This window comes from Plodia interpunctella, chromosome 19 (assembly GCF_027563975.2).
Source record: "Plodia interpunctella isolate USDA-ARS_2022_Savannah chromosome 19, ilPloInte3.2, whole genome shotgun sequence".
NCBI lineage: Eukaryota > Metazoa > Arthropoda > Insecta > Lepidoptera > Pyralidae > Plodia > Plodia interpunctella.
The window spans coordinates 8,049,060-8,066,471 of NC_071312.1; the positions used below are offsets into that span (position 1 = coordinate 8,049,060).

Genomic DNA, 17,412 nt, shown 5'->3' on the forward strand with positions numbered 1-17,412 from the left:
GGTGTAATAACTATGTGTCATACTCGTGTCTGTACCGTTATTTTGTGGTTATATTAAAAAATATATTATTAAAAGCTAAAATAATCAAAATATGTCTTCTGGGCGAATTCATAAGAACAGCTTTATATATTGAAGGGTAGACATCCATGTCGCATTGATTGAAACTGTAAAAATAGAATTAAATTATAAGGAAATAAATAAAAAAGGTAGATTTCAAAATGTTCGTTAATTTAAATTCAAATGAATGTTTCACATTAATGTATTGTTTAGAAATTATAAAACTGTTTCAAAAGAGGTTAGCTATCACCTTCACATTTGTTGTCTATAAGCATGAAGGAAAAGAAGATTTAAAATTCAAATTCAAAAGATTAAATCTTTTAAAAATTTTGAATCTTTTTCTCCACCAATTTCTGGCATATTGACATTAAAAACCATCAATCAACAATAAGAAAAAAAAAAACTGGTTCCAAACAGTCAACTAGTATATCAAATCAAGTATAAACTGTCATGTATAGATGTAATGAAAGTGGGTTGGGTAGGCTAATGTGCATGTAAAGGTACCTTTATCAGTAGATTTATGACAGGTATATGATTTGCGCTCATCGCACACGAATGAATATCGTTCATTACAAATGTCAACTACTTTTAGCTAAGTGCTGAGAATTTTATCTGGAAGTGCTTTTAAGGTGATGTGATGAGTATATATTTGATTTTTATATAATGTAGAAGCACCTTAGTTTTTAAACAATGCAAAACAAACTCGTATTTCTAGTCTAGATATAAGCAGTTCGATTCTGTAAGAGACGTTAAAAAACTCACGACGGATTCCGCGCGGATATGGCTAATTTACATTCTGTAAAACTCACTCGAGCACTAGCGCTACACTTGCGGTTGCGTCGGCGAGTTGAACTAAACTTACTCCGGAATTTTGACAAATATGTATGAGATGACATGCAAATTTGCATTCTGTAAGAAAAACGTCAAAGAACTCACGTCGGGTTACGCGCGTAACCCGACGTGAGTTTTTTGAAAGATCCACTAGCATTGGCCAAGTGATTGCGGGGCGAGGTGGAACTCCCTTGACAATGTCGAAATTCCGCTGAGTCTCTCTCTCCTCTGCCTTCTTCGCATGTTCAGGGCAAAAAATAGTGAAAAATTAATCTACACGAAAAATTTACGTAACATTTTTACATAATAATGGTAAAACAATTTTTATTAGCTTAGTAAAACAATTTTTATAATTTATTTTGGCGCAGACAAATATAAAGAAAACATGTTACGAAAATTGTAAAATTCCAAAAAGGCTATTCCATGACTTTTTGCACAGCTGTTGGTACTACTAGTAGTACCTCAGGGAAATGCATCATTAAGCATTAGAATACGTGTATTTAAAAGTATTGTTAAACGAAAACAAATCGCCAGCGCCCTGTTTTAGTTTTCCTTCATAAATTCATTAGTCAATCGCGCCGTACTCTATGACTAGTATCATGACATATAACAATTTGATATTATCTGTGGTAGTAGTTTGTCTGACATACCTACTTCGTAATGGACCGACCATCTGCAAACGATCACGAATCTTGTGACATTAATATTATTGAAGATAATTATTATGTTTGTATTTTTGTAGAACATGCTTTGAAGCTTGTTATAGTGATTTTATATGCTCCAATAGCGGTGATAGTAAATAGTATTATAATCGCACACGTAACTTACTAGGAAAATATTTGTTTGTACATTATTCAGTACAGTTCGAAAATTAAATATATTATAATTTAATAATAAAAAAATAGATGCACAATAGCGAACCTTAAAGGAATTTCATAGATTGTCACAGGAAATAAAAAGGAAAAAACAGTAGCCAGCTAATTAATTTCACTAATGGTTAGTCGATATAGAATTCTTTTGAATTCAAAAGTATATTATAAACATAAACATCATAATCCTTATCTACTTCGATTTGATATTTAAGTTCATTTTCCAGTTTGCTTTTTACTAAACCTTTCCTTACAGAACCAATACAGGGACATTATAAAAAACTACTCATAATGTAACAAAAATAAAACACAATTTATTATAAGTACCAAGACTTATCAACGAAATGGTATCCTTGGAACCATTACGTCCTGGACAATTTTTAATAAAAACACACAAGTAACAGACGTTACAGAAGATGAATTCGATATACTTCTGCTAAATGAAGCGGAACGCCCATAACCCTTTATATATTTTCTTGTTTCAACTTATTTTGTTAGTCTATCACATCTCACTGGTCCAGAAAAGCCCAAATCTGTTGAATTTTGAGCTCTATTCCTTGATAATAAAGACGTTGGAGTTGAAAATGAGCATGTAGATATAATGGTTAAAGATCAGATATTGTCTATTGAAGTTAGAGTCAGTGTTGCTTGCAAATGATTTATGGTTTCGTTCCGGTCGTATGTAGCCTTTCTGGAGTAACTTCATTTCCTACAAGACTCGCACTTACACTTTGCTAATGGTATTTCTTTATAAGCGTGGATATTTATCAAAAGCTATATAATACGTTGTGGAATTTTTCAACTGCTGTTGAGAAAAATCTAAGTACGTCTGGACGTACTTAGATTCATACTTAGATTCGTACAAAAGAGTGGTAATCATGTCATAGAATTTAAAAAACTTAATCCTTATCATAATTAGTGATATCGTAACGTTAATGTGTGATAATCTTGCTTTATTATTGGGTGTTATATTGTTAATACTTATATTTCAAGAAGTGGGCCCCAGATCACACGCACATTTAGAATTGACATGACTATACGACTACTGGCAAAATTTAATGTTACACAGTCTAAACTATTATCCCCTTATTAATAAAAACCTTATTCTCTGATTAGCCTCGGAATAGTTATTCTTTGTATTGTCTCGTTCTTTCAATGTCAAATGCTGAAAAGAGAGAGAGGGACAAAACAAAGATTTACTACTAAGCCTAATCAGTGAATTAATAAGGCGGTAAGATACTATTATTAAATATTAAGCTCACTAGTCTGTGCTGTTTTCTTCTTCTTCTTTTTCTCTTACTGTAATTAATATAAGTGGTTATAATTGAAATATGTTTTGTACATAAAATAATTTACTAATATATTTTAAAAACTTCTATATACATATTTTCTTTTATTAAATCAAGCCATTTCTTTTGGTCGTGTCATATTACGTCCACCTTCAAATCGAAAGTTAATCTGACGTTTAATAAACTTTGTATGATCGATCATCGCTGCTTTTACAACTTTATATTTATCATCTATCAAACAAATTACGACTAATTTTGAATCTTAATCTAGTAATGATTAGAGTTTATTATCGATTGGATTCTTATTTCTAACAGCAAGTATAAGTTGGTAATTTATTTGGTTGGTGTCACAGTTTTTGTTGAGGTTACAGTAAGTAAGTAGATTAGGATTGAAAAGTGATTGAACTTTATGCTTCAGTGAATGATATGGTTTTTTTAATCACGCTTTAAAGTTACTCAGTATGTTGACCTAATTTTGTCCGTATAAATATTAGGAACAAGAATATAATACATAATAAAAATCAGTTTTCTCACCTATTCTAAATATATTTTACTAATGATAAAAATAATTTAATTGTACTTACATAAGATTAGAAATGTCTTGATTACTGCGATGACCAAATACAAAGACAATATTAACTTACCTGAAACAGAAAACAACTAAATTAATAATTTAACTAAAAATGAAGAAAAAACAAGAAAAGATAATAGTAAATTTTGTGATGACACTTCTTCAACTATATTTGTAAAAGATATTGCTTGATAGATACTAATAAACACTACTTACATTGGTACAAATTGAGTTCATTCTGAACAGTCTTCTGAGAAATTTTGATTTCGAATTGAAATTTTCTTTTTTAGAATCGACAGTACTAAACATAGGCCGAATGAAGATTTAGATAGGTTCTGAGAAAAAACACAATGCCTTTTCCTCGTCGATCTTCTTGTAAATATTATAGAAGTTCTGGGAAATAATTATGCGATTTCTACAGCCCTATCTATCAACCTGTACAGCTTCATTGCAAAATCGACACTATTACCACAACGTAGAGGTCATTGTTGGGACTGATGTGATGGAATGTGTATACTATGATATCAAGGTGTATCACTTAATTTGCAGTCTCTTTACAAAGTAGGTACTTTAAAATTACTTTAAAAATAAGATCATCTCGAAATGTAATTTTCTATACACAGGAATACTGGCATGGCCCGGCAAGTTGCAAAAAATGGACTTAGGTTTCCGACCTAAAATAGGGCCACTCAAACGAGGGGGCTATAGATTAAGAATAGTCTTGTCAGCTACTGGACAACAACATCATTCGAAAGAAGTTTGACGTCAGACAGTTTGGTTTGGTTCCAGATACAACTTCAAAATTTTAAGATTTATTTTATACTGGAACCTTGACCTTGGACTTTGGGTGTCACAGCCAAGAATGAAACTATAAACACGCGAAGATGAGATAGAATTGCACAAAAGTAATTAATCACAATCTAAATCTAGATTACGTATGTAGATACCGAAAATAATCATTCACACATTGAAATAAAATAATAGCGCTTATGTTGCACAGGTAGGGTTTAAAACTGGTTTGTGATTGCCCAAAAAGTTAATAAACCATCCCAGTGATTTGGACCCATCCTAAACATAATTTTGGGACTAGTCACGATTCTTCCACAAAACCCGTAGCTTGGGAAAAATGCTCATTTGAATGAGAAAAATTCTTTAAATTACCTCTTAAGAGATAAAATACTTCAATATTATACTAGGAGAGTTGTAATAGAATTTTTTTATTGTGAGTTAACAAGAATTAACAATGTTTTACTGTTTGTAGGTTAACTGCACGTTAATCTGTTGTCTTGAACTTGAGATTAAATCAGTTTTATAAACGTCGTTTATGACAATTATAATACAGCTGCTAGTTCCATTATTATGTCAAACTTAATTTATATTTTTTTTTTTGTGATATTCTTTGACTTAACTTACGTAATTTTTGTTCACTACATGCAATGCAGTGCAATTTCTACAATATATACTTAGTATATGGAATGCAATAACTTTCAAAAGAATAATAATAAATAATAATATAAATAAATATATTAGGACAAATCACACAGATTGAGTTAGCCCCAAAGTAAGTTCGAGACTTGTGTTATGGGATACTAACTCAACGATACTATATTTTTATAACATATACATATATAGATAAACATCCAAGACCCGGGCCAATCAGAAAAAGATCATTTTCCATCATGACCCGACCGGGGATCGAACCCGGGACCTCTCGGTTCAGTGGCAAGAACTTTACCACTGCGCCACCGAGGTCGTCAAAAGAAAAGAAATAATCAATGAAATATGAACGAATTTTGACATTCCATAGTATTATATGTATGGGAAAACGAATTAAGTTATCGTCTGAGCTGAGTGGGTTGCACCGACAACTTTGACGTTAACTTTAACAAGCGTGCCACCACCGATAAGACAAAAAATCGTACTTTAACTTAAAATGAAAATTTAAATTTTTAAATTGAAAATTGTCAACATTTTTGAAGGTGTTGGTTATAATAATTTCTTTAAATAAGTTATTACATTTTCAAAGCATAGTACATACAAAGCAATTTTGTGTTTCTCATGCAATCAACCATGTTATTCCCACGAGTAAAAGCAGCCAGTTACAAAAATGCATTATTGTCATATTAAGAAAGTAATTACGTTCTAACGTTATTGTCTTCATAAATGCACGGATTTACATAATAAAATTGTCGTATAGAGTTATGTTGCTGGAGAAGCGAATAAAAAAGTCCACCGTTGGATCTACATAATAATAATAATAATAAGCCCGCAGGGCAGCTTGTGGCGAGCTGTTGGGGAGTAGCGACCCCACGGACCTGAGTGCTCCCAGGGGAGGCCCCTGTTCCTCACCTCCGCCTTCCTTCCCCAAGGTCGGAGTGGAAACCGAGAGGTAACAGGACCCCTACCTCTGGCTTGCCTTCACCGGCCGCCCAGAGTGGAGTCGCGAGAGCTATATGCTCGAAGGGTGGAAGTGTAAAATGTCATAACGCCGGGGGCGTCTGACTGGATCACCACGATTTCGCGCCCCGCAGACTCACCTCTCTACACCCTTAGCCGCTCACGCCAATGTTGCCCCTTTGGCGCCAATCGCGGCGACTGATTTGAGGGGCCCATCCAGTGAGCGGCGAGTCACCACCTGCCACTGAATAGTCAGTTATCATGATTATGGCAGGTGACCGAACTCTTTGCAATAGCCCATTCTCAGTCCATCCAAATTTCATTCTATAGACCAGTACTTCTATCCATTATTCTGCAATAGTTCACACTCCCGCCGAGACCTGCTCATGGGCATATCATTTCATTGGTATATCCGGGAGCGGGTCTTGGCGGGAGACCATCACAACATCAAAATTCTCCAAAGGGCCTCTACGTGTTGGATCCATATCCCCACGCAAGCCTCTCAAAGGACCGGACTTAGTGCCGTGAATCCCAAAAGGAGATACAAATAATAATAATAATAATAAATAAATATAACAGGACAAATCACACAGATTGAGCTAGCCCCAAAGTAAGTTAGAGACTTGTGTTATGGGATACTATCTCAACGATACTATATTTTATAACAAATATATATATATAAATAAACATCCAAGACCCGGGCCAATCAGAAAAAGATCATTTTCAATCATGACCCGACCAGGGATCGAACCCGGGACCTCTCGGTTCAGAGGCAAGCACTTTACCACTGCGCCACCGAGGTCGTCTAACGTATATGTGTCTTTCATTTTAATTTTCCTACAAATAAAGTTATTACAATGAAACAAACATTTTTTTGCCATTTAATTAACATTGAAAATAATAATGATTTATGTATATACTGAACTGTAGTTTGAACTAAACAATCATGTGTATTTATATATTTTTTTATATATTTTTTATCATCTAAATAATTAGACATTTTATTGATAATTATTGTTATATATTTTATATATTATTTCCTAAATATGTTGTGCATTAAACGACAGCATTAGAAACTAAATTATTGCATTTCATATTTTCAAGTCTGCACTTCATTATACATTCTAAAACGCCGCCTCTAAATATTCATAGATCTACGCAAGCGCACGTCAGCCGACGACAATAACAATGGCTAAGTTCTTTGTCTTAGATAATTGCTGACACGTGGGCCTAAGTTGAGGTTATTGCAAGTTAGAATTGAATAAACTCAGGACTACGATTAGTCGATTGATGTCAGTTAAATTTAGGAAATTAATCAGGTTATAATTAGTAGTTTATGTTTAAAATATTCCAGAATTCAAGAGAAAAAGTAAGCAATTTTTGAAACATGAATGAAAAAAAAACCATCGACGAAAAATTGTTTACAAATTTACTTATTAGTCTAAGTAAAAAAATACTTAACTAATATTTTTTATCATAGAGAAATTAAGTAAATTTTTTGTTACCTCTTCTCTCTACTACTCTCCTAGAATAATAATAATATCAAGTACAGGAGTAATACCCAAGCAACTCCATACATCCCTCAAGACACTCAATCTTTCCCCTTACATCTACATACCTTAATGCAAAAAGCAGTCATATTAAACACGTGTCGCCTGGTCAGAAAGTTCCTACAGACAGACGCTACTCATACACCTTCATTTCCATCACCATCATCTCATACAAACCATGTTCTCTCTCAACTATCAAACTCTTAATAAAATTTCACGGTTTTTACTTTGCTTCGGCCCGTATATATCGTTAAAATTACCGGGTTAAAACCCGAGAATAAAATGGAATAAAAAATAATAATAATACAACTAATCTACTCAATCAATCTTCTTAAAACACTTATATATAGGAATACGGATCCCTGGGCCCTGACGCTCAACGGCTGATAAGTAATCGGGAATACGTCCAAATGGCTTTTTATCCCGTTCATTTAGGAAAATTCATGCGGTCACTGCACCCAGTAACACTAGTACAATGCAAAATTGAGTGAAGTACAAATAGATTACATACATTTCAACAATACCTGATATTTCCCATCCTCAAAACTGGTTCAATTAATTTTATATGAGCATACCCCTTGAAATCGCAATAAAATTTACCTTATTGCGGTCACTCGGTCACCGCATTGTAAATAAGTGACCTTTTAATAATCTTTATGACCCGTGAAATGTTTTTTTTTTTTAATTAACATCTCAAACGACGACCACCTTTACAGTTTAACACTGTAAAAGGGTAATCTTTTGTAATTTTAATTAGTTTTGTTGAGCGTGTAATAGAGATGCAGGTAGAATGATTGCAACTAGTTTAGGTGTAGTACATACATCCATACTAATATGAATAAATGGCTTTTTGTCATTTTTTTTTACTCAATCAAAGAGTTTTTTTATGGCTTTTTGTCATTTTTTTTTACTCAATCAAAGAGTTTTTTTTATTACAACAATATGTTATTTTATAATTTTTTAAATGATGTTTTAACATTTGCATGCTATTGACAACAGCTAAATAGGCTTGTGCAAAACTATTATGTGGATATTGTATTGCCTACCATATTTAAGGAAATAAAATTTGATTTGATTAATCATACATCGGAAAGTCTGTTTCACAAGTCATCATCTCCGTGTTGCCCTACATTGTAGACTCCAAAGTACCGTGAATTACTTACAGAGCCGACACAATCCCACCAAAAACATTTTCATGTAAAAATGTTGCCAAGACGAGTCTGCTTTGCTTCACATACTCTACACTTTAGTCAAAATGTATGAAAAAGTGGTCAGATCTCATGTAGGGCCAAGATGCGCCATAACTTCACCAGACCTAACTTCAAATATTCTAGTTCAAACGTGCAGCTTGGGCGTTTCGTTACTCTAGAAATAAATAACGCATTCATTACTAGAAATCTACGTGACGGTAGCATAACGGTCAAGCTACACGTCTTGGTGGGGGGCACGGCAGATAATACATTGAAAATAGTTTTTTTCAAAAGACTCAAAACCTAAAGATACCTTGCCCTTTGTATTCCACAGGTGCAGTGCGGTGCCACCCCAACCAACAGGTACATTAAACAAGTTACGACAAGTCTCGTAATATTGACCATGGCTAGACTTTTTTAGCCCAACGTGGAACGAATGGTAATTTATTGCAACGAGCTTTGAATTTTAAAATTTCTGATTGTTAATGGTTAGCTTGATCATGGTCATAGTAAAAAAATATTGATGTCTATCGAGGACCCTACTTATTTTATGATGCAAGTTCAAATTTGTGCGTAAGTTTTTAACTAGAAATCCTTGCCTATTAATATTATAAATGCGAAAGTTTGTGATGATGTATGTGTGTGTATGTTTGTTACTCTTTCACGCAAAATCTACTGGACGGATTGTTATGGAATTTGGTACACGGGTAGAATATCCTGGAATAACACATAGGGTACTTTTTATTCCGAAATTCCCACGAGAGCGAGCCCCGGGGCGCAGCTAGTTAAATATAAGTACGTTGTTCTTTATGAATGAGAAGAAAATTAAAAAAAGGCCAATAAAACTTTTTTAATTGTGAGCCTTGAGAAATTAGGCTGAAATTTTAAGTGATATTAGTTATTTCCAAAAGTATCTGTGTCACTCTCCAGCACTCTATCTCCTACACCAAAAATCACCTCAATTTAGAACTCCGTTTTGTTTTTTTTTTTCAGTATTATCGAGTGAATTGTTACTAACACAGGTATCAGAATTTATTTAAGTCGCCTAAAGCAACTGACAGCACTCTTAGGATAACCAACCGTCATTGCTATTAGCAAGTATTTAATAGCACGGATATACGTTTCTATCCATACTAATATTATAAATTCGAAAGTCTATCTGTCTGTTCCGCTTTCACGGCTAAACCGCTGGACCGATTTTGATGAAATTTGGTATACATATAGTGAAAGGCTCCCGTTCAAACACAGAGTAGATTTTTTTAAAATCAACCCCCAATTCACTATATAGAAGATGTTGACTAGATGAAAGTTTGTGTTCCGCTTTCGCAGAACAACTCATGCAAGCGAAGCCGCGGGCACAAGCTAATAAAAAATAAATAAAATATCATTCAAATACAACCCTGTGTCAATTCACACAGAATCCGTTGGTCGTTGATTCTGACCACAAATCTAGAATTACCATACCGACCTAACTTGTCCAGATTGCTCTGTGAGGTTTATGGCGCGGAAAATGCAAATAAATCGTATGCCCTTGTTGCACTTGTTGAAATATGGATTTTGGCGCGAATCTGGTTTGATTTCACATCACCTGTACGGGTTGGTGCGCACACTGTAGTTTGGTAGATAAAGATAAAGTCTTGAAATGGTAATTAATTAAGTGTCTATTGTATAAGACAAATAGACATAAAACTAGACAAAACACAGATTATTTAACTATGAGTTTAAAATCTAGTAAAAATAAATAAATGGTAAAAATTATGGTAAAGTTAAGATAAAATGGCTAAATGGTATGGTTAGCGAGAACACGCGAATTAGATGGTTGATCGTGTACTAACTGTGAAAATGAATTATATAATATAATTAAAACCAGGGCGCGGCGTCATATTGACGCCGCTGACGACGTATTTGCGCGTGTCAATGTACGTAAACGTTGGTGTGTGTGTTGTGTTAAATATACCTTTTAATAGGAAGTTTACCACTGTGCTTTTGTGATGGTGCGTTGTGCATTTGATAGTCAAGTACCTACCACATTTTTTATTGTGGGATGCCCTGGAATTATAGCGTGTGCTTTATTTAAATTTGCCTTCCGATGTCTGGTGAAACATGAAAGATTCAGTTTTCTCATAACTCCCCATGTCTTTTCAAATAAATTTATCTTTGTCTATATCAAAACACAGGAGATAATCATTCAGTGATGCTTTTAAAATGTTTGTAGAATAAATAAATATATTAGGACAAATCACACAGATTGAGCTAAGTAAGTAAGTTCGAGACTTATGTTATGGGATACTAACTCAAAGATAATATATAATATATCATATCAAATACATAGGTATATAGATAAACATCCACTCAGAAAAGATCATTTTCCATCGTGACCCGACCGGGGACCTCTCGGTTCAGTGGCAAGAACTTTACCACTGCGCCACCGAGATCGTCATTTTCTATAATTACTTAAGTATCTAAAAATTACCTAATTTATTACAAAATATAGTAGAATTAATGGGAATCGATTAAAAAATTGTAACAAAAACAAATGCATGTGTATTTACGAAAGAAATTTTTGCCTTTATTATTGTCTTTATTTTTACAAAGTTAATAAAGATTAATAATTTTATTTTCACATAATATTTTACCAGGCAGCTCTGGATATTTATAGTGCGTTTTCTTATTGCAAGCGAATCAACTCATTAACCCCATCTAATAAGACACCGAATTGTATTTCTTCAATGCAACTTAATCAATACTTGTAGAATATCAGTACGTAATAAGAAAATCGTTGCAACTGACAATAGTTTGTGACAAAAAAGAAACAAAGATGGGTAAAAGCAATCAACACAATGACAATATATCTGGACCATTGATAAAAAACATTAAGATCTCTGGAATCGCTCGACCGTCTCTTTCCAGTTCAGTAAGAATCAGAATATACTGAAAGCGTGACTTACTTTTTTTACTTACCATGTCTTTTCGTCCATCGTAGCATTATACTGCTGCACTTTTGTAACTTAATTCTAGTTTTTATGCAATAGACCACACAGATTAATTTTATTCTCTTTTCTAAAAAAAAATTAAGTGAAGTTTGATTTCTGTCCAATTGGAAAAAATGTGTAAGTAATTCCCATTCCTTACCTAAATAAATAAAACTCTATTCTTATTAGATAATATGTGTCTTTTCTTTACCTGTAAAAGTAATTGATCAGGTAAATTACTTTTAATCTTAATTCAGCACTATTTTTTGAAGGCCGAATATGAAATTTCGATTGAAGTTATGTAGGTTTCGATTTTCGCAAATGTTGATTCTGTTTCACTCATAGATACCTAAAATATATTTAAAACCATAGATAAAAGATCTATGGTTTTGTTTTACTCGTAAAGTATAGACTTTATATTCTATCTGTATATATATTTGTATACTATTCATACAACATGACAAGGTATAAATTTTTGTTTGTTTACATTTTCGACTAAAAATTTAATTAGTGAAAAGTACAATAAATAAATAAATTACATATAAGTAATATTTGTTTTGTCAAAATCTAGCTTTGTTCAATTGTAAAAAAAATACGTACTGCTAAAAATAATCAAGAATCATTTTAATTTATGAAATGATCGTTGTAATAAATTATTTATCTATGAATTTATTGAATTTGGAACTATATAATTTAGAGGCCCGCTAAATCGCAGATCTGTCTAGATCTGCGATTGGTTACGATTGTCGTTTTCGATTTCTCGGACACGAGCAGTGGTCGATTTTCGCTTTCGAAGCATTGCTCGATTTGAGTCCATTGCCAATGCTACTGTGGTACAAGTCATAAGATATTTTCATCGATTGGATGTTGAAACTTTTTTGTCAAAATTGTAATAATACTTCATCTAGATCGAGGACAATATTTTTGCCTCGAAAGAAATTATAATAATTTTATGTAGATTAATTTATCCGATTGAAAAAAACATTATTTGCGAGTTTTAATAAGATATTCTTGTCTTACAAATTTATTGAATCCAATGAAATCTAAAAAGTAATTTATTTAAAGTAATATTATCTTAGTAATTAAAATATTTTATTCAACTTACCCTACTCTGTTGGCATATTAGTGTGGGTCAAACGTTGGAAGTAACATTAAATTATTCTTGAAAATTTGAAAATATTTGAAAATAATTTATTTTCCCCTCTTTTTAATGTCATGAAAAACATATTGATATGGAAACATATTTATGTTCAAAAAAATGTTAGTATACTACTTTACTTCTTTTTTCTATGCCAATTAACATTATGGCAAAACATCTAGTATTCATTGACTCGCGGCAGGAGACTTCGTGACTACAACCACGATCTAGAGCGTGCCAAGTTTACGTCGTTCAAACCTACTCCGAACTAGTTCACGTTTCCTCACTCTACCATTGTATCCCATTCTATGCTATCTTTAAATCTTAGCTATTTTGCTACTGTTCATACCTGTTTGGCCGGTGTTGACAATCGTTTATTTTGTTACAAATTATTTTTTTTTTACTTCACATTATTGTTAGTTAATGTATCTATTTTATTTAAATTCTTTATTCAGTACAAAATTCAACAACATTATAAAATCGCACCACAAAAACCTCGCACCGTTTATAGGGGCAATGTCAAATGTATTAGATTTTAATTATTTGAATAAACATGATTTCATTTTTATTTATTCAGCCTACAGTAGCTTAAGCCTCTCTTTGTCAGCATATTTTTTTTTTTTATTTAATTGTCAATATAATATGAAAAGTTATAATTTATACTTTTTATGACAAATAGGTACGCATTTCTAAAATGTTATGATTGGTAATGCATAATAAATTTAAGTTTCAAGATTATAACTGTACCTATATTTTGTTATATGCAATAAATGATTTTGTATTGTATTGCCATTAAGTCAAAGAACACTTTTCGTGTAAAAAAAAGTTTTTACAATTTGTCTATTGTTTGCAAGAACTAGTCGAAACATGTTCGTTTTAAGCCAATCATGATTCTTGACAACGTCAAGTGTAAACAAAAGTTATTTTCGTCCTGATTAACGAGCCAGATTGACACTGTATGATGTTTGACAGTCGCCGTGCATGTGTTATATAAACGTTGCTATATTTTTTTTTTACATTAATTTTTTTTTAGTTTTTATTTTCACCATTAAACTTTCAAATGAGATTCCATTATGTCTTGATATCCTCCAGATATTTGATAAAAATCACTTCTAAAGATTGACAAAATTTTCAAATTTCATATTCTTTTGAATATGATCAAATTATTTCAACTACTGCCAGGGTAGAGATGTGGAATAGAAAATTCAATATATTTTTTACAAAATAATATTTATTTCACAAGTTTCCCATTTAATCAGAATGGACATAAAATTAATAAACACAATATTATTGTTATGTATAGGTAAGTTGATTACACGTACTTATGTCATGTATGCGTAAATTAAAAAAAATGTAATTGAGAATACTTATTAGAAAAAAATCACATACATTTTAAATGCAATATTTACATATCTCAAATCATAAATCTACATCCGTTTTTCTTAATAAAAATCTGGAAACATTTTTTTTTCGTTAATTTTACACATTTTTTTTTAAACAGAACATTTTTAAACAAAATCTAAGCACTATAACAAAATTCTAATTACTTGGTCATTATGAGATATATTTACAATCGGCCTTAATTATAAAGATACAAATAAATGAAATATAAAATGACAATTCATTTTAAACTGTCTTAAACGAATTTATTTATTTTCTTCATTTTATATATATTTAACTAATATTTGGCGTCTAATTCAATTGAAATCAAATAAACCACTTAGAAAAATCTATACTATTATTTTGACTATCGTCTTTATTTGGAACTAAATAATTTGAGATCCACATAACGTATGTGTATAAATGAAATAATAATTAAAATGTTTAAACTAAATTCTTAAATCCATAGTGGATTACGAAAAATAATTGCAATAAATTAAACTAATTAAAATTGTTTTTAAAATTGACAAACAAAATAAGAGATCAAATGGAAATGTAACTAAATTTTAAAACTTAACAGCACAAATTAATAAGTTGGTAATATTACTTTTGCTGCAACTGTAAGCATTGGTTTTTAATATATTTCTTCAGCTTGATTATTAGGACATGAATTCTTTTTTAACAATGCATCCAAAAATATTTCTAAACACCTAAGAATATTTTTGCGTAAAAAAATATAATTTTTGGAACTTAAATATGCGTTACACACTTCGATGCGTTTGGTCAAACTTCACTCAAATTGTTCATAGAAAAGCAAAAATTTTCGAAAAAGCATGAATTGTTAGATTTGCATAAACCCAATAAAAACGACAGGATATGGCATCCTAACGTTTTCTTTTGGGGTAATACCACCATTAGTAATTTAAGTGCAGTTGGACGCAACATCTCGACATGGAAATGATTCCACAAAGACAATTTCGTCTTAAACATACTTAACAAGAGTCCGAATCTGCTTTGCAGTATCACCTTTAACAATCACTTAAGTGTACGAATCCTCATTTTATCTGATGGTGTTGAAGAGTGATGAAGTGAGTGAGACTTTTATAATGGCCACTACCATCACCAAGTTCACGATGTAGGTCGAATTGCATCTTAATTGGTACGGTGGTGGGTTAATGTCTCGAGGGCACTCACCTCGCCTGGTCTCCTGGGCTTCTTGGCCAGGCTGCCGCGATACCAGGATGTGGCATAGAACCTCGTACAGCTCGGCTAAGAGCCGGTTCAACCTCGAGAAGTTCTCCTCTGTTGCCTCTCTCTCGCTCGGCAAGTTGAATGCTATAGCCATCTTTGTCTCTCGCAGCGTCTTTTCCTACGGAAGAAGCGTGGACAGATCGCTGTTTGTTTTTTATGCATAAATGCTGTCTGCTTTTTTTTGGACTCGGTTGCCCTTAGTTTAACACTGCCAGTCTCAAGAATTTTTTATTAAATTAATTTTTTATGTACAGTCTTCAGTTTTACAAGTGGCACTAATCAACTTCGAATTTTTTCAAAATCGTAGAAAATCTCTCCAAAATCTTCGTGTATATCATCGAAAAATCTTGAAACATTCGTAGAGTCGAAAACTTCAATCACTTTCACAGTTCGTAGAAAAATGGCACAGTGAGTTCTAATCGTAGAAATTGTAAGCACAGTTCATAAAAAAAATTGGCGTCACCGAGATCACTTATTTCCAGTCGGATCGGATAAAGTTCACAAAAAGTTTCTACGCAAAAACTCCGAGCATTGTCCGATTCACTCGTGGTTTAGCGTGACCGGCGACCGGCACACTCGCGGTAGGACGCGCTATGCATCGCTCCAACTCGATGTAAACAAACTTGCTATCGCACGCCGATCGACAAAAGAGGTCGACAGACAACTATTGTACGTGCAGCCGCCGCGGAAGCAAATCGTGTAATAAGGGATAATGCTTCGTGCACATCATTGCCTCGACACGGCTCCGCGTGTGCTGGTGCGGTGCATAATGTAAGCACACACGCACACAACCACAACCTATTTGATTACAAATAGTAGAACGCACAGTAGCACGTTCCCTTCGCACTCTCCCTTCTCACTTACTCGCGCTCGTCCTGCTATAGCGCCTTTTCTTTTCAAACTGGTTACATCATGTGACAACAGCGGTTGATAAACCGATCCTTTCTCGTTCCATCTTACGGTCGTAACGCTTTTGTGTGAAGAGAAGAGAGTATTGTTGCGTATTTTATTTTGGGATCGAGAAAAGGCGCCAAAGTGAATTGGCCAATGGGGCAGGTTATATCGTATGGGGTGAGGTGACGTAATAGCCGAGGGTCTCGGGTCTCGGGGTTGTTAAACGCTGAGCGTTCAATCGGCTTCTGACGTGCTGCCGTCGATCTTCTAAATTTCGTTCGCGTAATTCTTGGTTTCATTCCTTTGTCCACAACCGAGCGTGTATTTAGCGCGAGCTTAGGCTCGAGTTTACGATACTGTGACAGTACGGTGCGTGTGTTTTATTCGATTCGGTATCACAATACTGTCGTATATACGGCTTTGCGTTCGTGGTTTAGTCTCATGCGTTCCGTTTGTGCAATCGAGGTGTTTTTGGGTTTATTGGCATTTAGTTCGAGTGGAAACCTTTGTTTAGTACTCAATACGGGTAATAAAATTGATAACTGGGTTTCGAACGTAAAAGGGTATAATAAAATCACTAAAGTTTTGTAATCCGTGTCATGACAGCTCAGTCAGTATTTTTTGATGGTGCAAAATAATTTCTATTTGTGACTAAGTATTGTTTTCTTTTTAGAGGCGCGGGTTCAATTCCCGCTCGATTCCAGAAATTTTTCATCTCATTATCATTTTCAAAAATAAGTATTGTTTTATTTTTCGTAAAAGTGAAAACTAGAAACCTCAAACAAAACATTACCTACAATTTTACAATATTGTAATATTTTGTAAATTTATAAATAGAATTTTAAAAAAATGAATATAATAAAAAATCACTTAATGTAATAAAATTACTTCGAGCACCATAAATGACATTAACACAAAATTGAATAATCACAAATAAACGAATGTAATCATACCTCTGTATTTGAAACTTTTGATTCTTAAAACATTTATGAATAAAAATATTATAATAAATTGAATTTTTTC

General features: G+C 33.0%; 1 protein-coding gene across 1 annotated transcript in view; it reads right to left on the reverse strand.

Moving 5' to 3' along the window:
• Window positions 1–16,336, reverse strand: part of LOC128678147 (uncharacterized) — a 114,782-nt gene extending 98,446 nt beyond the window's left edge. The window contains exon 1 of the mRNA XM_053759491.2: window positions 15,439–16,336. Coding sequence (XP_053615466.1) covers window positions 15,439–15,589 — 151 coding nt within the window. The 5' untranslated portion in view covers window positions 15,590–16,336. The remainder of the gene's footprint in view (window positions 1–15,438) is intronic.
• Between the last annotated feature and the right edge of the window lie 1,076 nt (window positions 16,337–17,412).